The sequence below is a fragment of the Anomaloglossus baeobatrachus genome, chromosome 3, assembly GCF_048569485.1.
Source record: "Anomaloglossus baeobatrachus isolate aAnoBae1 chromosome 3, aAnoBae1.hap1, whole genome shotgun sequence".
NCBI classification, from domain to species: Eukaryota; Metazoa; Chordata; class Amphibia; order Anura; family Aromobatidae; genus Anomaloglossus; species Anomaloglossus baeobatrachus.
Genome location: NC_134355.1, coordinates 662404915 through 662431083, shown reverse-complemented (window position 1 = coordinate 662431083; position 26169 = coordinate 662404915). Strand labels below are relative to the sequence as shown.

Below are 26169 nucleotides of genomic sequence, written 5' to 3'. Positions count from 1 at the left end.
TAGATGTTGGCTCATTGTAGATATTATTGGCATTTAAATTGGATATGCTACTAGTAGCAAATGGAACAAGTAGAAATGTTGCTTAAAAACTGTGCTGCTTTAGATGGGAAAGAAGATCCAAAATCACTGGGTAGTAGATGAAGGTGCGTAATTGCTTAATTCAACTCATTTCGAACTGAAACCCAACTTCTTCATCAGGAAATGCAATGACTAAAACACTGGCAGTTGTATGACTTAAATAGAAACACAAATTCAATAAATAGATCCAAGTGAACCCATGATATTAAGCCCAGGTTCAAACGGTTACTGGCAATCCTGATATGATGCTTCAAATTGTCTCTCCAGGGAGGAAGGAGACGAACTCTAGTACCACCTATTGGAGGTAGCAATCCTAAAAGTCAAAAGTGGCTTTTTAATGAGCCTTTTCATATGACCTAGGATTTATGCCACATATGATCCTCAATTTGCAGTCACGGTGTTTCGGGAAGATTCTCCCTCGTCAGAGCAAAGTGTGAGGTCTGATCTAGCTGTATGAGAAGCTAAAGTGGGGTCTAAGGGAAGTACTTTTCTCCTTGTGGAGACTGACAATCCAATCTGGCTGCCAGTGGTGAGGAATCTTATAGCTGCAATGCTCCTCTGGGAAATATTCAAATTGTCTCTCCAAGGAGGAAGGAGACAAACTCTAGTGCCACCTATTGGCGGTAGCAATCCTAAAAGTCAAAAGTGGCACTTTAACGAGCCATGATGCTTGTAATACATAAAAGTATACATTTTATTAATAATAAAATAAAGAATTAAATAAAATAATACTTGATGGGCATCAGAAGAGCAAAAAGAAATAAATATAAAAAAAATTAGCAAAAGCAGGATAAAAATGAAAAAAATGAAGAACAAAATACATACAGCACAGACCAAAAGTTTGGACACACCTTCTCATTCAAAGACTTTTCTTTATTTTCATGACTCTGAAAATTGTAGAATCATATTGAAGGCATCAAAACTTTGAATTAACACATGTGGAATGAAATACTTAACAAAAAAGTGTGAAACAACTGAAAACATGTCTTATATTCTAGATTCTTCAAAGTAGCCACCTTTTGCTTTGATTACTGCTTTGCACACTCTTGGCATTCTCTTGAAGAGCTTCAAGAGGTAGTCACCGGAAATGGTTTTAACTTCCCAGGTGTGCCCTGTCAGGTTTAATAAGTGGGATTTCTTGCCTCATAAATGGGGTTGGGACCTTCAGTTGTGCTGTGCAGAAGTCTGGTGGATACACAGGTGATAGTCCTACTGAATAGACTGTTAGAATTTGTATTATGGCAAGAAAAAAAGCAGCTAAGTAAAGAAAAATGAGTGGCCATCATTACTTTATGAAATGAAGGTCAGTCAGTCCGAAAAAATTGGGAAAACTTTGAAAGTGTCCCCAAGTGCAGTGGCAAAAACCATCAAACGCTACAAGGAAACTGGCTCACATGAGGACCGCCCCAGGAAAGGAAGACCAGGAGTCACCTCTGCCGCGGAGGATAAGTTTATTCGAGTCACCAGCCTCAAAAATCACAGGTTAACAGCAGATCAGAGTAGAGACCAGGTCAATGCCACACAGAGTTCTAGCAGCAGACACATCTCTAGAACAACTGTTAAGAGGAGACTTTGTGCAGCAGGCCTTCATGGTAAAATAGCTGCTAGGAAACCACTGCTAAGGACAGGCAACAAGCAGAAGAGACTTGTTTGGGCTAAAGAGCATAAGAAATGGACATTAGACCAGTGGAAATCTGTTCTTTGGTGTGATGAGTCCAAATTTGAGATCTTTGGATCCAACCACTGTGTCTTTGTGTGACACAGGAAAGGTGAACGGATGGACTCTACATGCCTGGTTTCCACCGTGAAGCATGGAGGAAGAGGTGTGATGGTGTGGGGGTGCTTTGCTGGTGACACTTTTGGGGATTTATTCAAAATTGAAGGCACGCTGTACCAGCATGGCTACCACAGCATCTTGCAGCAGCATGCTATTCCATCCGGTTTGCGTTTAGTTGGACCATCATTATTTTTTAACAGGACAATGACCCCAAACACACCCTCAGGCTGTGTAGGGGCTATTTGACTAAGAAGGAGAGTGATGGGGTGCTATGCCAGATGACCTGGCCTCCACAGTCACAAGACCTGAACCCAATCGAGATGGTATGGGGTGAGCTGGACCGCAGAGTGAAGGCAAAAGGGCCAACAAGTGCTAAGCATCTCTGGGAACTCCTTCAAGACTGTTGGAAGACCATTTCCAGTGACTACCTCTTGAAGCTCATCAAGAGAATGCCAAGAGTGTGCAAAGCAGTAATCAAAGCAAAAGGTGGCTACTTTGAAGAACCTAGGATATAAGACATATTTTCAGTTGTTTCACACTTTTTTGTTAAGTATGTCATTCCACATGTGCTAATTCATAGTTTTGATGCCTTCAATGTGAATCTACAATTTTCAGAGTCATGAAAATAAAGAAAACTCTTTGAATGAGAAGGTGTGTCCAAACTTTTGGTCTGTACTATATATGGCTATGGAAGAGCTGGGCTTGAACTCATGGCTGTAGGTATTAAAGCATTTTCACAAGTTGGCACTGCCACATCTGTGCTATACAGAAGTACCAGATCTGCTTTCTGCACCTGAAACATTAAAAAGGAGACCAACGATGTAAAGTGCTGAAAATCTTTGAGTGAAAAACAAGGGATATGGTAATAAAAATATATTGTGTTTGTAAAATAATTAAAACAGAATGATATTTGTGATTTGAAAATTAAGAATATTAACTAATAAATATATACATACAGTATATGGTGGATAATAAATATTTCTGTGCATTCAAGGATGAATGGCAACAATCTATATCAAAATGAGGGAGGGAGACATGTAAGGAGTGAAAGTGAGGCACATTAAGTCAGCCTTCAGTAGAGGAGCATGTAAGACATGTACAGTATTAGAGTATGTGCTCACAACCAGTAATAGCAATGTGTTTTTGCTGTGTCCAAAATAATGCGTTGTACAGTAGTAGTACAGTGGATGGGAGTTAAAGAAATCCCATGCCCACTGTGCTTCTTTCATCCGCAGCATAACTGACATGTGACACCGCATTCCAACCGCAGCATGGCAATTTATGATGTGGAGACGCAAGTGATCTCCGAAGGGAGAACACAGGCAAAGACTGCAGCTGCCCAAACCCTGATCATGGGCACAGGCCGCGGCAGTCTCCTACGGAGAGCACTGGCGGCCATTGCAGTCTTCTGCGGAGAGCACTCGCGGCCACACAGGAGAGGACACATTGCAGCCAGGACGCAGCGTGTTCTGATCCTCTACCCCCAACCGTAACGGAACAGTGGAGAACTACATTGCTCTCCATAGAAAGGGAGAGTGCGCATTAGTTCAACAGAGTTCAACAAAGATCATTCTGAGGTGTACATGGGAGAAACTATTAAGGGATTGTGTTATGCGGGCGTCACACGGTACGATCTATCGTGTGATCGCATGAGCGATCGTACCCGCCCCCGTCGTTTGTGCGTCACGGGCAATTAGCGAACATCCACTTCCTGAAGTGGGATGGACGTCCGGCGTCACAGCGACGTCACATGGCGGCCGGCCAATAGAAGCGCAGGGGCGGAGATGAGCGGGACGTAAACATCCCGCCCACCCCCTTCCTTCCGCATTGCCGGCGGGACGCAGGTAAGCTGTGTTCGTCGCTCCCGAGGTGTCACAGGGAGCGATGTGTGCTGCCTCGGGAGCGACGAACAACCGGCGCACAGAAAGACGAACGAGATTATGAAAATGAACGACGTGTCAACGAGCAATGATAAGGTGAGTATTTTTGCTCATTCACAGTCATTTCGAGGTGTCACACGGTACGATATCTCGAACGATGCCGGATGTGCGTCACTAATGACGTGACCCCGACGACATATTGCCCGATATATCGTACCGTGTGACGCCCTCATAAGATGTGTAGAATATGGTGAAAACGTGAAGGAAATCGTGAGTAAAAGACATGCCCATAATGACAGCTAGAGGAATGACAGGGAACTATTTAATATATAGGTGAATAAGAGGGGAATAAAAAATGGGAAATTGAACCAATACATCGCTCTCCAAAGAAAGGGAAAGAGCACAGAAGTCCAATGGAGTTCATTCTAAGGTATGTGAGGGAGCAAAAAAGCTATTAAACGATCGTGCTAGATGTGTGGAATATGGTGAGAACGTGAAGGAAATCATGGGTGAAAGTCTATTATTTTATTTAATTCTTTAATTATTAATAAAATGTGTATTTTTATGTACAAGCATCAGAGCAGAATTGCCCGTAACCTCTTGAACCCGAGCTTAATGTCATATGTTCACTTGTCGCTCTTTTGCGAATTTGGGTATTTAAATCAGACAACTGCCAATGTTTTGTAATTTGTTGCATTTCCTGATGAAGAAGTTGGGTTTCAGGTCGAAATGAGTTGAATTAAGCACCTTCATCTACTTCCCAGCAATTTTTGATCTTGTTTCCATCAAAGGAGTGCAGTTTTTAATTCGCGTTTCTCCTGGTTCCTCTATACTGGTCCAGTTTTGGACCTTGCAGCCACTATTTTAACCTCTACTACCGGTTGTGGGTGACACAACCACACAAGGTGAGTACTTTGCTAACATAGCATTTCCCTCTATATTTTGGATAAGGCCCTATTTCTCTTGTTTGTCCACAACATTTTCACCAATGTCAAATGGTTAACAAGAGACAACTTGGCACAAAGTTTCCAATGACACTTCTACAGTGGAAGTATATCCAAAAGCCTACGATGAGCCATCTTGACTTTTCTTGACTTAACCATATCCTTATTACATATTTTCAGGAAAACCATTTGATAATCTTAGTATTATCAATGCTGCCGTGGCTAACATAATTGTGTCCATACTTCTGGATCATAGATATGAATATGATGACCCTACAATTCTGAAGCTCATGAGGTTAATCAATGAAAATATCAGGATTGTAGGAAGTGTTATGATCAGGGTAAGTATTCGGAAGGTGGCAAGGTTTCAACTTGAGGGGACATGTGATAGTAAATAGGATATATTTCCTAAGTTGCTATTAGAGCAGTCCTGGGATAAATTGAAAATTGTATTTTCTCAATTTTTGTTTTAACAATTTTACATTTTGGCATCAACCTATTATTACTATTATTATTGGAATTTGAGAAGAAATTTAGAACTGAATATTACCATTCCTCTTGTCAATGGAGCATGTCTTGATAATCTCTGATTCTATTTAGTGTAATTGGTGCTGATTAGAAAAAAAGTAAAGAAAAAAAGTCAAATATTCAGGTTCAGATTCTTTGTGCCGATTAATTTTTATTATTCGTGTATTTGTCCCGATTAACAAACCTAATGCAAGTCAATGGGAAACTCAAATAATTTTCAGGGATGACCTTGGAAGTAGGTCTGGGCCTGCTGTATAAAATGCTGCAATGGATGGAAAAGTGCTGGAACTGAATGGAAATCGCATGGAGAAGATGCCGGATATATTTCTGACTCAAATTTGATCTCTGCGAATAATATTATCAGAGTATTCCAGGGAATGAAGGAGAGTAATACACGTCTGTGCTGTTTTCTGTGATTGGTTGCCCTCACACTAACTGTTAAGATTCCTATAGTGAAGTGTAAAAATATTTTGATACCCAGTGCAGATAAAGAACACAGCTACAGGCTGCTTCCCCCAGCTGTGTGCGTTATCTTGGCTGTATATTGAAATGCATGAGACTCCATGTGTTTAAAAGAAAATAATTTTAAATAAATCATTTTAGAAAATGTTGAAAGATCCCCCCAGTTTTGATTCCCAGCCAAGATAAAGCGGACACCTAACGGCTGGTATTCTCAGCCTTGAGAGGACAATGGTTATTGGGCCCTCCCCAATATAAAAATGGCAGCCTGCAGCTACCCCAGAATTGTCATGTCCATTATATGCACCAATGGCGGCACTTTACCTGGCTAATCCCGATTGCCCTGGTGCGCTGGCAATTGGGGAAATATAAGAGGTTAATGACAGCTGTGAATTGTCAAAAAATGACAGGTATCATAAAGCCCTAGGTTAGTACTGGGGATGTGTCTATGAGACACCCATTACTAACCCTGTAAGTTAAGAGAAATAAACACAAAACAGAGAAAAATCCTTTATTTAAAAAAACACCCTCTTACTCCAATTTAATAACCCCCATAACACCCCTGCATGTCCAACGTAATCCACAAGAGGTCACATGACGATCATGGCTCTGCTACATCTAAGGTGTAACGTCAACCCACCAACTAAGAAGGACCCCAAGGTACCCCAAAACTATTTAACCCCTATACAGGTATCTGGAATTACTGCAGGGTCCAGGGGTTTACTGCCTATGGTAGGCTGCAGTCCAGTGATGGGGATAGTCGACCGGCCGAGGTCAAACTGAGATGTCAGGCGAGGTACAAAACAGCAAGCAGGAGGAATGTCCAGACAACAGGCCGAGATCAAACCGATATGTCAGGGAAGGTACAAAACAGCAGGTAGGACGGACGTCGATAAACAAAGCCAAGTTCATATGATAAATAAAGCAAGGTGCACAGTACCAGGGAGGATGTGGCTCAAAGCAACACAAGACTATATCTGGCAAGGAACCAGGGACACTGAAGGATATAAAAAGTGTGTGGTGCCTTCCCATAGGCTGGAGTAGCAGCTGATACTAGCTGGAGGGCACACACCCCTACAGTCAGTGAGCAGTACTGCAAGTTCCAGCCAAACCAAGCCTGGTGAATGTGTGGCGACTCCGCCCACTAGAGTCACTGGAACTGACCTCTCCCCCATCACCAGCACTGCCTGCAGTGCAAGAAGAGCAGCGCCAGGTGACCGGGGCAGATGTCTCTGGAGCAGGCCCTGGTGGAGATGTGACAGTAGAGCGGCGCCTGGTGACCGGGGCAGATGTCACCGGAGCAGGCTCTGGTGGAGACATGACAGTAGAGTGGTGCCTGGTGACCGGGGAATACGTCACCGGAGCAGGCTCTGGAGATGTGATATAAGCTTGTAGTGCACGGTCATATTAGAAAATATCACCGCTCACTGTGGCATCAGGAACACACTGATAGAGCCACAACTATGAGCGGTGACATAAGTGAGTTTACCTGAGGTCACAGATTAAGGTTCCAACATTACCCTAGCTGGGAAGTCAGGTAAATTCACATGAGGTGATCTCATAGAACTCACCTTAGGTGACGTTAATTAAGTCAATGACAAATTACTGGATTAGGTGATGTGCATACGTTCAATATTTGGTTGCAGATATTTGTGCGCCAAATCTGCATCTCCTAGCAAAAAAACACATACTGCATTTATTTTGATGTGGTTTGGTGCGTTTTTTTGCTATGAGCTGCAGATTTGCTGCAGGAATGTCTGGGTGAGCCGGGTAAAATGCCAGAATTGGCACATCTAATGGATGCAACAATTCTGGGGCAGCTGCAGGCTGCTATTTGTGGGCTGAGGAGGGCACAATAATCATGGACCTCCCCAGTCTGAAAATACCAGCCCCCAGTTGTCCGCTTTATCTTGGCTGGGTATCAAAATGGGGATCTCAACATTATTTTAATTATTTATTTAAATAATTAAAAAGAAAAAAACTTGTATTTTGGTACACAGTCAAGATAACGAGCACAACTGGGATCTGCTTTATCTATGCCGGGTATCAAAATATGGATTACCCTGTGCTATTTTTTCTAATATTACTTATTTATACACTCCACTCCGAGGACCCACACAGCTAGTGTGACTGCAACCAATCACAGATGCCAACACAGAGTTTAGATGGGGGAAGTAGGATTGCAACGAATCACAGTCACTATTACAGAGGGTGGGCAGGGGAAGCAGTGCATATTCATAGAATCAAACATGTGAGGAAGGGATTCCAAACTAATGAGGTGACTAGCAAAATGCTCATCGATTTATGAATATTGAAAATACGTTAATATATGTACGAGTAACGAATAGTGCCCAATATATTTACTTATCAAAACAGATGAACGGACTTGTGGATATTTGAGTTTGCTGAATTTGCACAGACATGAAAAAGTTTAGTTCGAGAACTGAAATTGACCCCGGACAACAAACCCCATCTAATTCAATGGGGACCAAAATTTCTGTGGTTAACAGTGGCTGTAACATAGTTGTAGTAAGAGTTAAGGGGCTTCAAAAGGTAGTAAAATGGGGGTAAGAGCAGGACACATACATACTGTGTTTCCAGGTGTTTGGTATTTCACAGAAGATAACAGAGCAGTCAGATTTTTTTCTGAGCCCACTCATTAAACTTCATGAATATGCACAGCATTCTCTGCCCACTCTCTGTGCCAGGATCTGTGAATGATTGCAGACTACCATACATGCCCCACCTCCCTCTGTATTTGCATCTGTGATTGATTGCTGACTAGTTTGCTGTAATGTAGTGTAAAAAGAAATAATTTTAAAAAAAAGGTGTGAGGTCCTTCTTATTTTTTAACCAGTAAACATATAGCTGACAGCTGGGGTCTGGTATTTCCATGGTGGGAACAGCCATGGTTATTGGCACATAACAGCCTAAAATTAGCAGTTAGCAACCATCAAAGAATTGACGCATGAAATAGATGCACTTTTCTGGCACTCTTCCCGGCCCTTCCCAGTTCCCTGGTGCGGTGGCAATCAGGGTAATATATTAGGTTGATGTCAGCCATGATTTGTCAAAAATCACAGCTACCATCCTGCCCTAGGTTAGTAATGGGGTGGCGTCTACAAGACACACCCATTACTATCCTTGTATTGCAAAAGAAATAAACACACACACAAAAATCCTTTATTAACCCCCAAAACACCACTGCAGGTCCAACATAATCCATACAATGTCTCACAATGATCTTTGGCTCTGCATCATTCAAAAACTACAGTGATAGTAAATGTGACCGTGCACTGCAGCCTCTTGGGCACACTGAGAGCACCAGTGGAGCCCCCGGTCATGAGAGGCAGTGATGTCAGCGAGGTCACCAGAGTTCACAGCCAGGTGTGTCCCATGGTACCAACTGTGACCTCGGTTGAATTTGATGCCAGATTGCTGGATGGTTGGATTGTGTAACATGGTAGCAGAGGAAATTGGCAGCGAATTGAGCTCAGGTCACAAAGGGTAGTGTAGGAACCACCATCTGTGACATCAACTGGACTTGCTGTGAGATTGCCGGACTGCTCTGCTGCTGTGCCACGCAATCCGACAGTCCGGCAATCCATCAGTGAGTTCAACTGAGGTCACAGCAGGTGGTTGGCATGCTACCCTCTGTGCTGTGTGAGTCACTAACTGTGACCTCAGTTGAACTCAGTGTCAGATTGCTAGACTCCCGGATTGCTTGACACAGCGTCAGAGCAGTAGGCAATCTAGCAGCGAGTTCAGCTGAGGTTTATTTAAGACATGGACTCCCCACTATTTTGAAAACCAGCCAAGGCAAAGCAGCAGCTGGGGGCTTAAATCAGATTGTGAAGCGCCCAATAACCATCACTCTTCCCACACTGATAATACCAGCTCTCAGCTGTTGCTTTACCTTGGCTGGTTATCAAAAAATGGGACCTCAATATTTTAAATAAATAAATAATTGAAAAACAATATGTGGGGTACCCCATCATTTTGACAACAAGTCAAAGTAAAGCAGACAGCAGGAGATTGGTATTATAATGGTGGAAAGAGCCATGATTATTTGGCCCTTCGCAGCTTAAAAATATCAGGCAGCAGCCACCCCAGAAGTGGTGCATCACATTAGATGAGCCAATTCTGGCACTTAACCCAGCTCTTCTTGATTACCCAAGTGCGGTGATAATCGGTGTAATAAATGGGGTTAACATCAGCTGTGATTTGTCAAAAATCACAGCTGCCTTCAAGTTCAAAGTTAGTAATGGGGAGAAATCTGAGACACCCCAATTACTAACCCTGTAAACCAAAAGAAATAAACATGCACATAGAAAAATCCTTTTTTTTCAATAAAGAACACAAACACTCTCTTTCACCTCTTTATCAATCCCGAGAACACCTCTGTAGGTCTGTAGTAATCCTTGGCTTTGCTACATATAAAGGCTGCAGTGACAGAAAACTCAAGCTCCTGGCTGTGAGAAACAGTGATGTCAGTAAGGTCACCAGAGGTTAAATCTTGAGGTTCCCATGCTACCCTTTGTGACCTCAGCTGAACTCTCTGCCAGATTACCGGACTGCTCTGTCACTGTGTCATGCAATTTGACAGTTCGGCAGTCTGGCTGCAAGCTCTACTGAGGTCACAGTTCGTGGTTCACACAGCATAGAGTGTAGCTTGGGAACCACCATCTGTGACTTCAGTTGAACTCGCTGGCAGGTAAAGCGCCAGAATTCATTCATCTAATGGATGCACCAATTCGGGCTGGGAGGAACTGATATTAATGGGTTCTTCCCACTCTGATAATACCAACCCTTAGCTGTCAGCTTTACTTTGACTGGTTATAAAAAATAAGGTAGACTTCATGCTGTTATTTTAAATGATTTATTTAAAATTTATTTATCTGTTCTGGGAGTGTGCTTATAAACCAAGGTACTCGTCTAGCGAAGCAAGATTTCCCATAGGAAATCATTGCAATGCAGACAATTCGTTCCACAACTTGTTAAATGTCCCATCCTGGTCCCCTATTGTGCCATTCCACACACGCACAAACACATACAAACATGCACAAACACGCATAAACACACACACACATCTTATGCTCACCTTACTTTCCATTCCATCGCCGGCCTCCTGGTTCTTGCAACTCGCCGGTACAGGATCGGGAAACCATCGCGACCGATGCCGGAACTTCAGCTGCCAGAGCGCTGACGTCAAAGGCATGAGCCGCTTGCCTCTGATTGGTCAGCGCGCTGCCTTTGAGTAGCGGCTGACAGCGGAAGTTCCTCCATTGTCGCGATGGTTACCGACACACTTCCTGTAGCGGCGAACTACAAGAACCGGGAGGCCGGCGATAGAACAGAAGGTAAGGTGAGCATAATATGTGTGCGCGTGCGTGTTTGCGTGTGTTTGTGCACAGACTGCAAGAGCTTGGCGACCTTGGCGGGTTTGAGCGCGGTGGATGTACAGAACCGGAAGTGTGTGCAGTGAGTGTTTTGCTCGTGCGGCAAAGCTTGCTCGTAAACTGAGTTACAAATTTACAGCAAGCTTTGCTCGTTAAGCGAAATACTCGCTAACTGGGTTACTCGTTAACCGAGGTTCCACTGTAATTTAAAAAAACAGTGTGGGATCCCTGCTATTTTGATTACCAGCCAAGATAAAGCAGACCGCTGAAGGTTGCAGCCCATAGTTGTCTGTTTTACTCTCGCTGGTTATCAAAAATAGCGTTGTAGCCCACGTTATTTTTTATTATTATTATTTTCACAGTGGTGTGCCGGACAATCACAACCATGCCAATACTTGGCATGGCTGTGATGTGGCCGGAAGTGCTCACACTGGAAATGCTTCCTGATTGTCTGCTCTGCAGCTTTTCAACAAGCTTTATTTGGATGACAAAGCCAAACATCCAAACATGAACCGGACATATAGGTAAAAGTCTGTTTTCCGGTCCGGACCCGAACTTTACAGTTCAGGTTCTTTCATCCCTAATGCTGATAACTGCATCACATTGACAAGGTGAAAGGAAATATCTAATCTGAGCAAATTTCTCACATTTTTAAGAGATATTTCAGGAATAATACCTTCATTTCTAACTAATGTGTATTAAAATTATATTACTGTTATCTAATATATAAATAACCATAGAAAGTTTTTTTTATATATAGCCCATGTTAAATGAACAATGTTCCTATATTTAGCTCTACAACAGTTTTCCTTCGCTAATTGGTTGGCTACCGGGGAAACATAACACGCTTTTTGAAAACCACAATAAGATGCAGAACTTCGTACAAGACACATTCACAAAAAAGGAAAAAGAACTGGATATAAACAATCAGAGAAACCTTATTGATGCCTTCCTTGCTAAACAACAAGAGGTATAGTGTTCCATTTCATATAGAATATTAAATGCAAATGTAGCACCCGTGAACCACTTGGGGCACTACGGGAAACTGCATCCTCAACAGGATGCAGGGCCTACCCCCTGGGACCTGGAACACCAGTGCCAGCAACACTAACTGTAATGCCTGATAGGAGCCACAGACTCAGACTGGCTGTAAGGGGAATCTAGTGAAAAGCCGCTCACAAAGCAGGACCCCAAGAACTCTGCAACCCTTTAACCCCTTTTGCAGGGATTTGGAATTACACAGAGCCTCAGAGATCGCTACCTGTGGTAGACTGTAGTCCGTGGTCAGGCAGGGTCAAAATCCAGGAGATGCAAAACAGGAACAGAAGCGGCAGGCAAGGGCGTAGTGAGGAGACAAAGCAGAGGTCAAATCCGGAACTGGCAGCAAGGTACAAAAACAACAGGCAGAAGGGTAGTCAAACACAAGCAAGGTCAGCGCACAGGAATCACAATACAAACAGCACATGAGCCAGGAGTACAGAACTATCACTGGCAGTGGTCATGTGACAGGAGGGGGAATAAGAAGGGTGTGGTGTCTTCCCATAGGCTGCAGGTGAATGTTGGCCACTTCAGCCAGAAGAGACAGACGCCACCTACAGTCAGCCAGTGGTACTGCAAGTTCCAGGGAAACCCAGCCTAGTGAATGAGCGTAGCCTGTGCTCCGCAGAGCCACAGGCACCGACTCCTCTCCCATCACCCGCACTATCCATGGTGGGAACATGGCGTAGTCTGGCGATCGGAGCAGAAGTCGCAGGAGCGGACTCCGGTGGGGAAGTGACACTGTGCTCCGCAGAATCACGGGCACCGACTCCTCTCCCATCTCCAGCACTATCCATGGTGGGAACATGGCGTCGTCTGGCGATCGGAGCAGAAGTCGCAGGAGCGGACTCCGATGGGGACGTGACACTAGCACACACCAAAATCCTAGTTACCACTCCACACCAGGGGGCACTGCCTAGTCAGACAAGGGGAAGGGCCACCTGGAGGGCAGAGCCTGACCAGGGAAGTAGACAACCTGGTGGGAGGGGAAGGCAGAACAGGAGAGCATAGGGAAGTGTACAGACGTGCCTCAGAGCTGGGTCGTGTAAACGGTGACCCGGGGGCATAGGATAGAGGTTGCCAGAGCAGGTATGTGACGCCCTGGACAAGCCAGGGGTCACAGGTAATGACATTACCACACCCTACACCCCGGTTAGGTACATCAAAGCTAAACCAGAAATCCTTGTTGCCTTCCCCAGGGGCTGATGTCCACACCAGGGGGTGGAGCCAGGCGGTTGGTCTCCACCCACCAAGGAGTTCACAGTCCTGGAGGAGGGAAAACACAGGCAGTTAGAGGGAGAGTTTAGCTCAGGCAGAGCTTGAGTGCAGAGGAGTTAGTTGGAGTTGAGTTTGAGAGGTGGAAGTGAAAAGAGGAAAGTGACAGCAACAGAGCCTGAAGTTAGTCCGGGTGTGTGCCCCGGACGGAGACAGCAAGGTTAGCAGCCAGCGGTGACCGTCTGCAGGAGTGGCCTATCGGAGGTGCCGTGAGGACCGTGGATGGGTGGTGACCCGGCGGTACCGGACCGGTACACAAGGAGAAGCCAGCACCATTGGCAGGGGCCTTTCGGATCCTGGCAAGGCTAGGAGTCGCCGTAAATTTGCCAAATCCGTCAGTGAAGGGGACCTCCGGGTTTCCAAACAACTAAGTCCCGATTGAAGGCAACAGTCCAACCGTATGAGAGAGACACCGCCACCGCCAAGGCATCAGTTTCTCAGGGCCAGCACCTGCGGGCAAAGAGGGGCTCCTCCGGCCCATATCCAAGTCAGGGAGCGGGTTACCGGTGGGAACCCATCGCTACCAACATTACACAAGGTGCAGGGAAAGAGACAGTCACCGTTAACTACCGGGGAAAAGCAACAGCAGCCGTCCGTGGGAACCGTCTTACCAGCCGTGTGTTTTACCGAGAACTGTGTCAAAGTCTCAGGCTGAGTGAGTACCACCGTGCCGTGAGGCACAGCGCTGCCCCCCGCGACCCTGCACCTCACCAGGCCCCGCACCTGGCCTGCCATCCCTCATCCTCCACCCCATCACTGGGCCCTGGGACAACCAACCCCTACCCACGGAGGGGAGAACTAACAACTCTGCTGCTCCCTGTAACCGCTCCCGGGATCCCCATACAGAGCAGCGGTGGTGTTACCAAAAATCACCACAACCGTGGGTGGAGTCACGGACAATAAATCCCCAAAACCAAACCCCTTTTCACTCACGGGCGAGGAGCGCCGCTCGAGTCCCCGGGATCCGGTCCATCGCTCTAGCCACCTAGCAGCAGCGGCCGCAGCAGCAGTGGCAGACGGACCCGAGCAGTGGGAGAGCGCAGCGTCCCCTCCTACGCCCGCGACAACTTGGCGTCATGAACAGGATCTTACCGCTCTGCCGTTGGGTAGAGGTGCGCCTTGTTACCGCCGGAGGTGTTCGGCCAGAAAATTTCAGAAGCCGCCATCTTTGGCGCGAAAAGTTCCCGCTCGAGCGTCTCCTCGAGTAGTGGAGGCGCGAAGGCCAAAACCCCGCCCCGATAGAGGAGGAGCCGGAAAGAGGCTAAGGGGGACGAAATGGCGGCTGGCCGCATGTAGCCGCGGCTATAAAGGCAGGGACGCCAGGACTCTGCAGCCATCTTGTTCCTGGGAGAGGCCGCCAACAAGATGTTTATGCCATCCCGTAGCACCGTAGCCCCCACGCCTGGAACCGCGGCGTGGGTGGAGATCCGGACCGCGCAGCTCTACCAGATGCTGCAGGTCAAGATGCAGCTCCTCATGGAGGAGTGGGAGACCGACATGGCGGAGGTCATAGCGGCAGTGCGAAGACGCAAGGAGGAAGCTGCGGAAGGGAGGGTGAGTGACCCACGCCCCGATGTCCTTGAAGGGCCGGTCATCGCGGACCCGGTCTAAACCCTCTCACCCTGCTACCTCCCTCGCCACCCGTCCCGGAAGCCGTGACCCCGCCACTAGGCCCGCTGCCACCCCCACCGGTAGCGATACCCCGCATGCCCGCCCCAGCGGGCCGACCTGTAGCCAGAGCCTGTGGCCTATCGGAGGTGCCGTGAGGACCGTGGAAGGGTGGTGACCCGGCGGTACCGGACCGGTACACAAGGAGAAGCCAGCACCATTGGCAGGGGCCTTTCGGATCCCGGCAAGGCTAGGAGTCGCCGTAAATTTGCCAAATCTGTCAGTGAAGGGGACCTCCGGGTCTCCAAACAACTAAGTCCCGATTGAAGGCAACAGTCCAACCGTATGAGAGAGACACCGCCACCGCCAAGGCACCAGTTTCTCAGGGCCAACGCCTGCGGGCAAAGAGGGGCTCCTCCAGCCCATATCCAAGTCGGGGAGCGGGTTACCGGTGGGAACCCATCGCTACCAACATTACACAAGGTGCAGGGAAAGAGACAGTCACCGCTAACTACCGGGGAAAAGCAACAGCAGCCATCCGTGGGAACCGTCTTTCCAGCCGTGTGGTTTACCGAGAACTGTGTCACCGTCTCAGGCTGAGTGAGTACCACCGTGCCGTGAGGCACAGTGCTGCCCCCCGCGACCCTTCACCTCACCAGGCCCCGCACCTGGCCTGCCATCCCTCATCCTCCACCCCATCACTGGGCCCCGGGACAACCAACCCCTACCCACGGAGGGGAGAACTAACAACTCTGCTGCTCACTGTCACCGCTCCCGGGATCCCCATACAGAGCAGCGGTGGTGTTACCAAAAATCACCACAACCGTGGGTGGCGTCACGGACAATAAATCCCCAAAACCAAACTCCTTTTCACTCACGGGCGAGGAGCGCCGCTCGAGTCCCCGGGATCCGGCCCATCGCTCGAGCCACCGAGCAGCAGCGGCCGCAGCAGCAGCGGCAGCCGGACCCGAGCAGTGGGAGAGTGCAGTGTCCCCTCCTCCGCCCGCGACAGGTACACTTGCATACCGCTGGAACCAGAGCACACACAGGGCACAGGGCCCAAGGTCAGGCGACAGTTTCAGATGGCCTGGCAAACCTGCACAGTGAGGGGACCTGCACGGACCTCACTGACCCACAAATCTGGGGGCATCAGCAGTAATGCAAGTATCAGGGTTCGGACACATACCTCCCTACAGGGTCCACACTGCCTGCTGTACGGAGAAAGAGACTGCTACCTGCAGGGACAAGTTGGGCCCCCAAATTGCTTCACGCTACGGGGACCCAACCACACTGAGAGTGCCGGGGACAGAGCAACCGAGTCACCAAGCTGGCACTGTAAGTACAGGGACCTGATCCAGCCATCCGAGGGTCCAGAGTGAGTAGAGACTGTTGTTTACACTTCACGGTGTGGCCTCCCTTATTCCGGCGCATTACCATACAGCTCCCAGGCTCAGCCCTCCCTGCGGAGGGCCTACCACCTCAGCTACCATTACCACCAGCCCTAGAGACAGCCAACCCAGCATCGGCGGTTCCATCATCCTAACCGCTACCCGCTGGTGGCGTCACACAAATTACTTTAATCTCCCCTGTAAATACTCCCCATTAAAAAGCACCCAGGGCACAGGACCGGGCAACGGCCACTAAAGTGACATTCCCCGATGATACACTGCCCGGGACCGAGTACCCCATAACCCTGGGCGACACACAAACAGCCATCATACTAAAAACACGTTTAAAAGTGGTTGGCCAGTGTGGGGGATTGGCCAACAATTTACAAAAATTTGACCTTCCACATTATTTATGGTTCTTGATATAACAAAAAACCTTTCACTTCTTTTTTTTTCAGTTTGAGATTGTTTTTTGTCAATAGGATATCTAATTGCCGAAAATATTTACACAATTAAGAATTTTGGACATTGTCACCAAAATTATTAAAATTACCGTATTTTTCGCTTTATAAGACGCACTTTTCCTCCCCAAATTTTGGGAGGAAAATGGGGGGTGCGTCTTATAAAGCGGTAGCGGGGGGGGGGGGGTCCTGTCTGAAGCGATCGGGCGGGTGCCTGTGGCTGCATGCAAGCGCCCGGGTACCTGTACTTGCATGCAGCGGCAGCCGGGTACCCGTGGCTGTGTGCGGGCGGCAGCGGGTGCTGTGTGGGGTCGGCAGCCAGGTACCTGTGCTTGCATGCGGTGGCAGACGGGTACCCATGGCTGTGTGCGGGCGGCAGCCGGGTGCTGTGTGCGAGCGGCAGTCGGGTGACCGTGCAGGTACCCGGCTGCCGCCCTCACACAGTCACCCATCTGCCGCCCGCACACAGCCATGGGTACCCGGCTGCCACCGCACGCAAGCACAGGTACCCGGCGGCTTGTACGCAGAGTGGGCGGGCAGCCTGCTGGCTGCCACTCTGTGCATGCGGGGCGGGCGGCTGTGCAGCTTACCAGTTGTCCGCGGTCCCACTTTCAAATGATGGCGCCGGTGGAGCTCTTGGATGAGAGCTCCATCTGCGCACGCGCTGCTCCGGGAGTCAGCGCGTGCGCAGATGGAGCCCTTGGATGAGAGCTCCATCTGCGCATGCGTCGCTCCGGGCGCCATTACTTGAATCGGGACCGCGGACACACTCCACCACTGAGCCGTCGCCGCCGCTCCCACCACTGAGCCGCCGCCGCCGCCGCTGCCACCACTGAACCGGGACCGCGGACACACGCCACCACTGAGCAGTCCCTGCCGCTGCCACCACTGAGCAGTTGCCGCCGCTCCCACCACTGAGCCGCCGCCGCCGCCGCTGCCACCACTGAACCGGGACCGCGGACACTCACTGCACCGGCCTGCTGCACGGCTCTCATGCCACGGCTGCTGCCGCCACCACGGACCCCACGGATCCTGCCACCGCGGACACCACCGCGCCTGCAACCACGGACGCCACGGCACCTGCAACCACGGACCCCGCTGCCACTGACCTGCCGCGCCTGCCAGCACAACCTGTGCCTCCTGTGACCCCGCTTCACCACCACTGCTGCCCCCCTCCGGTAAGAGAACATCGGAGTATAAGACGGACCCCATTTTTCTTTTTTTTACCTTTTTTTATGTCTAAGTTTGGGGTGCGTCTTATATTCCGGTGCGTCTTATAAAGCGAAAAATACGGTAATTGCATCATATTGATTTCTACAGCTGTATTATATTTTTTAAACGATTTTCCTTTTATTTCATTAAGGGAAAGCCAGAATCCAAGTTATATTACCATAATAAAAACTTGGGTATGCTAGTCAGTAATCTGTTCGCTGCTGGAATGGAGACCACCTCAACCACTCTGAGATGGGGTTTAATGTTAATGATGAAATATCCTGAAATCCAAAGTAAGCAACGGTCTTTTATTAAAATAGTTACAGTTTTACATTAATATACACGAATCTTGAATAATTTATATTCTTATAAAATAGCAAATGTGATGCCCCTGCAGTAACCAGGTGTCACAAAACAAGGTAACATCACTGTAAAAGCTCAGGTCCTACATAACTGTGCCAGTTAGTACACACACCAGCACACCAGGACACTTACACTTAGAACCAGGTGACAGGGCTGGGCACTGTAAGCTAACAGACAGCCATCTGGGGGAGCAGAGAGTGGCCTGGGGGAGTGTGGGTAGAGGGTGAAAAAAGAGGAGAGAGAAGGGAGAAGAGGGTTGAGAAGAGTCTGAAGTGAGCAGTAGTAAGAAAGAGGGAGTTGACAGAAAACGTGTCAAGAAAGACAAAGGGATCTTGAGACACAGAGAAAGAGAAGGAAACTGAAAGAAAAGTGGGGAGTAAGAAGGCCGGCGGAGTAGTAGTAAAGACACCGCCAGGACCTGAGGAGAAACATCAGCCACTCAGGGGAGAAAGTAGCTGGAGATCAGGAGATCAAGCTCCAGGGACAGTGGAATCCTGTGGGGGTGGAAATCCAGGGCTCCCAGTACTTTGCATGCACGGGATGCATATCCCAGAACAGACCAGGACTTCAAGCCATCTGTTAACTCTGACAGGCGGGTGGGTTTCCAGGACTCATCTGCCACCACTAACATCCAAGGCATCAGCATCAAAGGGAGGACCGGGATATATTCCCTTAAATAGACCAAGCTGCCTGCGGCAGGACCCAGACACCAGATGGACCTCCGGATGCTTCAAGCCAGGGAGGACCCTCACACACACACACACGAGTGCATCGGTGGGTGAGTGGCACCAGGTCAGCGGGCACAGGACTCGGGCACACCTGAGATCCAGCACGTCCCCAGGGTGCGAACCCAGCTGTAAGTGAAAGTAACCAAATTTCAATTCCCTGACTGGACTGAGTTATTTCCCTATGCCTCCACGTTAACCTGTACCTACCCCTGGGGAAAAGCCCTACTCGCGGAGGGTTTCACCATCCACGCTGCCCCATTCATCATCCATAGAGAGGACCGGCAGCGGCGGCCATACCATCCCTGGCCGTGCACCGCGAGTGGCGTAGTCTGACTATTTTTATTATTTTCCTTTTATTTAAAACTGACTGATGGTGCCCCCGGATCCGGGACCCCTCGAGCCACGGACCACCCGGCTCTGAGCAGCTGGGCTGCCCCGGGGCGCGACACAAGTATTTTATATGTTTCAGAGACCACAAATGGAAAATGTTATAGTTTAGTACCATCACAAAATATATTTTGTATTTTACATAATGGGTGATGACATTTTTTTTTTTTACTATAGGCATGAGTACATGGATTGCTAAATATATAGTAAATTAAATAGGGAAATAAATATTTTATTTGACATAATATGTTACCGCGCTGCCCCTACATCACAATGATAATAGATGCTAAAGAATGCAATGTAATAATTTAAAACACTATACCATGTGATTCAGAGTTGTATTTTAAATGATAGCATTGCATTCTTCAGTGTCTATTATCATTGTGATATAACGTCAGTGCAATAATATATTATTTTATATCTGTTCATTAGCATTTATGATAGGTCATCACACAGACAGGACCTATCTTCTTACCAGCAGAAATATATTTCCAACTTTGTAGCACTTACCAGCTGTTTCAGTGTTTTCACATTTCAGCAAGCTCCAGGATAATTTAGCATTTGAAGTATATTATTTACTTAAACATTTAAGGTACAGTAATGGGCTCTGTATGCACCCCATACTAATACAGCACATTCAAAATGCAAATCTATTTTTAATGCATTTTAGGTAACACTCTATCTTTAGTTAATATAACCACAACTATATTTATTTTTAATGCCAATATTACTATTTTACTGAATTATAACTGCCAATATGTGTCATTTTACCTGACAGAAAAAGTGCAATGTGAAATTGAAAATATTATCGGATCGGCTCAACCACAGGTAGAACATAGGAAGGAAATGCCATATACTGATGCTGTAATTCACGAAATTCAAAGATTTGGTGACATCGTACCTGGAAGCCTCCCACATGCAACAACTAAAGACATCACATTCAGGGGCTATTTTCTGCCAAAGGTGAAATGACCAGTATTGCTTTTGCTGATTTTACTGTTTAATTGTCCAGTTCCAATATTTAGGACTACTGGCCCAGGTTACAATTTGGTAGTTTATTATTGACCACAATAACGCCTAAGCCACAGGCTGGGTGTTATGTTTGATACCGATCTTTCCTTCACCTCCTATATATAATCTCTTGCCCACTCCTGTCGTTTGCACCTATAGAACATCTCTAGAATCTGGCCTTTTCTTACCATGGAAACAGCAAAACCCTCACTGTGGCCCTGATCCATTCCCACCTTGACTACTGTAATTCTTTATTAATTGGCCTCCCCTTCACTAGACCTTCCCCTCTCCAGTCCATCCTGAATGCAGCAGTCAGGGTCACCTATTTGGTTAACCATTTCTCGGACGCTTCTGCTCTGTGCCAGTCATTGCACTTGTTGCCCATACATCATAGGATGCAATTTAACTTGCTTGTTATCCCTCACAAAGCTCTGAACAGCTCAGCACCCCCTCTATCTGCACCCTCATATATTTCACCCTACCAATTCTCTACACTCCCCAAACAACTTTCGACTAACATCCACACTAATCCGAACCTCCTACTTTTGGCTCCAAGCTTTGCCCTTTTTTGTATAATGCATTTGTCATTTTGAAATGAACTTAAGTAGTCAGATGGAAAGTTAAGTTTAAAAGTATTCTAGTCATGCTTAAGGGGTTATTCACTACTGAACAGCCCCTTAATAATTGGCCGGGGGGGTCGGTGCCAAAATGTAAGCTAAACAATTCAGTCAATACACTTATTATGAAAATTAATATACTACTTTCAATTATTGAAGGATGCGCATGAATTTAATACAGTACTGCATACAGTTAGGTCCAGAAATATTTGGACAGTGACACAATTTTCGCGAGTTGGGCTCTGCATGCCACCACATTGGATTTGAAATGAAACCTCTACAACAGAATTCAAGTGCAGATTGTAACGTTTAATTTGAAGGTTTGAACAAAAATATCTGATAGAAATTGTAGGAATTGTACACATTTCTTTACAAACACTCCACATTTTAGGAGGTCAAAAGTAATTGGACAAATAAACCAAACCCAAACAAAATATTTTTATTTTCAATATTTTGTTGCGAATCCTTTGGAGGCAATCACTGCTTTAAGTCTGGAACCCATGGACATCGCCTAACGCTGGGTTTCCTCCTTCTTAATGCTTTGCCAGGCCTTTACAGCCGCAGCCTTCAGGTCTTGCTTGTTTGTGGGTCTTTCCGTCTTAAGTCTGGATTTGAGCAAGTGAAATGCATGCTCAATTGGGTTAAGATCTGGTGATTGACTTGGCCATTCAGAATGTTCCACTTTTTTGCACTCATGAACTCCTGAGTAGCTTTGGCTGTATGCTTGGGGTCATAATCCATCTGTACTATGAAGCGCCGTCCGATCAACTTTGCGGCATTTGGCTGAATCTGGGCTGAAAGTATATCCCGGTACACTTCAGAATTCATCCGGCTACTCTTGTCTGCTATTATGTCATCAATAAACACAAGTGACCCAGCGCCATTGAAAGCCATGCATGCCCATGCCATCACGTTGCCTCCACCATGTTTTACAGAGGATGTGGTGTGCCTTGGATCATGTGCCATTCCCTTTCTTCTCCAAACTTTTTTCTTCCCATCATTCTGGTACAGGTTGATCTTTGTCTCATCTGTCCATAGAATACTTTTCCAGAACTGAGCTGGCTTCATGAGGTGTTTTTCAGCAAATTTAACTCTGGCCTGTCTATTTTTGGAATTGATGAATGGTTTGCATCTAGATGTGAACCCTTTGTATTTACTTTCATGGAGTCTTCTCTTTACTGTTGACTTAGATACACATACACCTACTTCACTGAGAGTGTTCTGGACTTCAGTTGATGTTGTGAACGGGTTCTTCTTCACCAAAGAAAGTATGCGGCGATCATCCACCACTGTTGTCATCCGTGGACGCCCAGGCCTTTTTGAGTTCCCAAGCTCACCAGTCAATTCCTTTTTTCTCAGAATGTACCCGACTGTTGATTTTGCTACTCCAAGCATGTCTGCTATCTCTCTGATGGATTTTTTTCTTTTTTTTCAGCCTCAGGATGTTCTGCTTCACCTCAATTGAGAGTTCCTTAGACCGCATGTTGTCTGGTCACAGCAACAGCTTCCAAATGCAAAACCACACACCTGTAATCAACCCCAGACCTTTTAACTACTTCATTGATTACAGGTTAACGAGGGAGACGCCTTCAGAGTTAATTGCAGCCCTTAGGGTCCCTTGTCCAATTACTTTTGGTCCCTTGAAAAAGAGGAGGCTATGCATTACAGAGCTATGATTCCTAAACCCTTTCTCCGATTTGGATGTGAAAACTCTCATATTGCAGCTGGGAGTGTGCACTTTAAGCCCATATTATATATATAATTGTATTTCTGAACATGTTTTTGTAAACAGCTAAAATAACAAAACTGGTGTCACTGTCCAAATATTTCTGGCCCTGACTGTAGATGTGCATGCAGTTATTTCAAGGAACACAAAGAAGTCTCTTATAGAGATGAGCGAACCGGTCCCGGTTCGGCTCGAGGTCGGTTCGTCGAACAGAGGTCTCGTTCGACTTCGGTTCGTCGAACGTTCGACGAACCAAACTCGAACCGCATAGGAAACAATGGCAGGAATTCACAAACACATAAAAACACCTAGAAAACACCCTCAAAGGTGTCCAAAAGGTGACAAACAACTCACAACACAACACAAACACATGGGAAAGTGACAAGGACATATACTCATGCGAAAACAAAAGAGCAGGACAAGGAAAAAGAGGAGGAGACACAGATATATGAGTATATGCAAGGAAACGTCGATGCCATTATTGTGCAACTTGAGCCCTGCTCATTTTAGGCTTCCAATCTGGATAAATTGCCTGAGCTTGCCACGTACGCCTTGGGGATCTTGTCGTGTCCTGCAGCCAGCGTTCTCTCGGAACCTGTCTTCAGTGCTGCTGGGGGTCTGCTGGCAGATAAGCATACATGTCTGTCCACTGACAATGTGGACATGGCTCTCAGAGGACTTTTCTTCCCCTGGCTCAGCCAGGGGAGGCGAAAGGCACGCGTATTTTTGAGAGTGCTTCATGCAAAGCATCTGTTTCATTTTGAAAAGGGGGATCAAGTGATGCCAGTCAAGTGGGGTGTGTGTTGCCCAATTAGTGGAAACGAGGGAGACTGTGGTTGGAGTCCCCTCGCTTTTGAAAAAAGAACCAAGATGAACAAGTCATGGCTCTCAGAGGACTTTTCTTCCCCTGGCTCAGCCAGGGGAGGCAAAAGGCACGCATATTTTTGAGAGTGCTTCATGCAAAGCATCTGTTTCATTTTGAAAAGGGGGATCAAGTGATGCCAGTCAAGTGGGGTGTGTGTGGCACAATTAGTGGAAACGAGGGAGACTGTGGTTGGAGTCCCCTCGCTTTTGAAAAAAGAACCAAGATGAACAAGTCATGGCTCTCAGAGGACTTTTCTTCCCCTGGCTCATCCAGGGGAGGTGAAAGGCACGCGTATTTTTGAGAGTGCTTCATGCAAAGCATCTTTTTCATCTTGAAAATGGGGGTCAACTGATGACAGTCAAGTGGGGTGTGTGTGGCCCAATTAGTGGAAACGAGGGAGACTGTGGTTGGAGTCCCCTCGCTTTTGAAAAAAGAACCAAGATGAACAAGTCATGGCTCTCAGAGGACTTTTCTTCCCCTGGCTCATCCAGGGGAGGTGAAAGGCACGCGCATTTTTGAGAGTGCTTCATGCAAAGCATCTGTTTCATTTTGAAAAGGGGGATCAAGTGATGCCAGTCAAGTAGGGTGTGTGTGGCCCAATTAGTGGAAACGAGGGAGACTGTGGTTGGAGTCCCCTCGCTTTAAAAAAAAGAACCAAGATGAACAAGTCATGGCTCTCAGAGGACTTTTCTTCCCCTGGCTGAGGCGAAAGGCACGCGTATTTTTGAGAGTGCTTCATGCAAAGCATCTGTTTTATTTTGAAAAGGGGGATCAAGTGATGCCAGTCAAGTGGGGTGTGTGTGGCCCAATTAGTGGAAACGAGGGAGACTGTGGTTTTAGTCCCCTCACTGTGTTTTACATGATTTTCGAAGGGCATGACATGCCTAAGAGGTTGAGTTTCATCATCTGCAACTTGTTGGCAACAGAAAGGCTGCCTTTACACCCTTTTGAGACCGAGGATTTTCGAGACCTTATGCCCATTGCAGTGCCCCAAGAGCCGATGGCCAGTCGTCACTCCTTCTCCAAGAAAGGCGTGCCCGCGCTACCACAGCAGGTCGCACACAACCTCACCGATTCCTTGAGAAACTCTGTGTGTGACAGGGTGCATTTCACCACCGATACTTGGACCAGGAAGCATGGACAGAGTTACATGTTGCTGACTGGGCACTGGGTAACTATGGTGAGAGATGGAGAAGGGTTTGCTGTACAAGTCTTGCCGTCCCCACGACTTGTGTGTCAATCCTTCCTCTGTATGTACAAGTTCCTCCACTGCTTCTGCCTCCTCAACCTCGTGTGGGTCCTCCACCTCGGCCCAAACCCTGTGTGGTCAGGCCACCCTTCCTTGTAACTGCGCCCAAGGAATCCCACACACCTCCTTACTATGCTGGCAGCAGAGCTCAAGGCCATCAGGCGGTCAAATGTTTACTTTGAAATGTAGGGGAAATGTGAGACACCGCTGAGGAATTGTGGACGGTTAGCTCTGAAGAGTGAGATTGAGTTTCATCAATGGTTGTCTCCACTCAACCAGCAGCCAGGGAAGGTCGGGTGCGACAATGATGCAAACCAGTCTGCGACCCTTCTTCAGGGCAATGTGACACACGTGCCTTGTATGGCTCACGTGTTGAACCTTGTTGTCCAGCAATTTTTAAAACACTATCCCGGCCTACATGGCCTTCTGTCGAGGGCACGGTGTAACGCCTGCCTGGATCGACACACTCAGATGGGCTGTAAAGGATAGGCTAGAGGGAAGCCACTCACCAAGCTGGACACCCAGAACCCTGAAACCCTTTAACCCCTATACAGTGATTTGGATTTACAAAGGGCCCAAGTTGATCAATACCTGTGGAAGGCTGCAGTTCCAGAGAATAGTAGTCTGGCAGGGTCAAAACATTAATTGAGGAAGAGGAACAGAATGGGATGGCCAGGACTTAATCAGAAAACAAGCAGAGGTGAAATGCGGATCGGCTAACGAGGTACATAAACAGCAAGCAGGAAAAGTAGTCACAGGTAACAAGCACACAAAATCATAAAACTGAACTGGGGGTAACAGTAACAAGAGGTTCATAGCTTTGTCTGGCAGTGGTCTGCAGACAGGAGGGGCCTAAAAAAGGGTGCGGTGTATTCCCATTGGTTGTAGCTGAATGATGCTACTTCATCTGTGAGATACCCACCACCTACATTCAGCCTGTGGTTCTGCATGTGTCAAGGTAACGCAGCCCAGTGGGTGAGCATAACCTGCGTCCACCTGCGCCGCTGGCATCGACTCCTTTCCCATCATCAGCACTATGCACGAAAGGAACACGTTGTCACCTGGCGACCGGAGTACAAATTGATTGAGTGGACTACGTTGGTGACTTAACAGCCGTGTGCGGCAATGATGCAAACCTGTCTGCGGCCCTTCGTCAGGGCAATGTGACACACGTGC

The 26169-nt window shown here is 47.3% G+C and overlaps 1 protein-coding gene across 2 annotated transcripts in view; it reads left to right on the top strand.

The window, feature by feature from the left end:
• LOC142297008 (cytochrome P450 2C23-like) overlaps positions 1 to 26169 on the top strand; it is a 79508-nt gene that overhangs the window by 32245 nt on the left and 21094 nt on the right. For both annotated transcript variants that reach the window (XM_075341216.1, XM_075341215.1), the window contains exons 5-8: positions 4860 to 5020; positions 11859 to 12035; positions 18199 to 18340; positions 20304 to 20488. In XM_075341216.1, coding sequence (XP_075197331.1) covers positions 4860 to 5020; positions 11859 to 12035; positions 18199 to 18340; positions 20304 to 20488 — 665 coding nt within the window. The remainder of the gene's footprint in view (positions 1 to 4859; positions 5021 to 11858; positions 12036 to 18198; positions 18341 to 20303; positions 20489 to 26169) is intronic.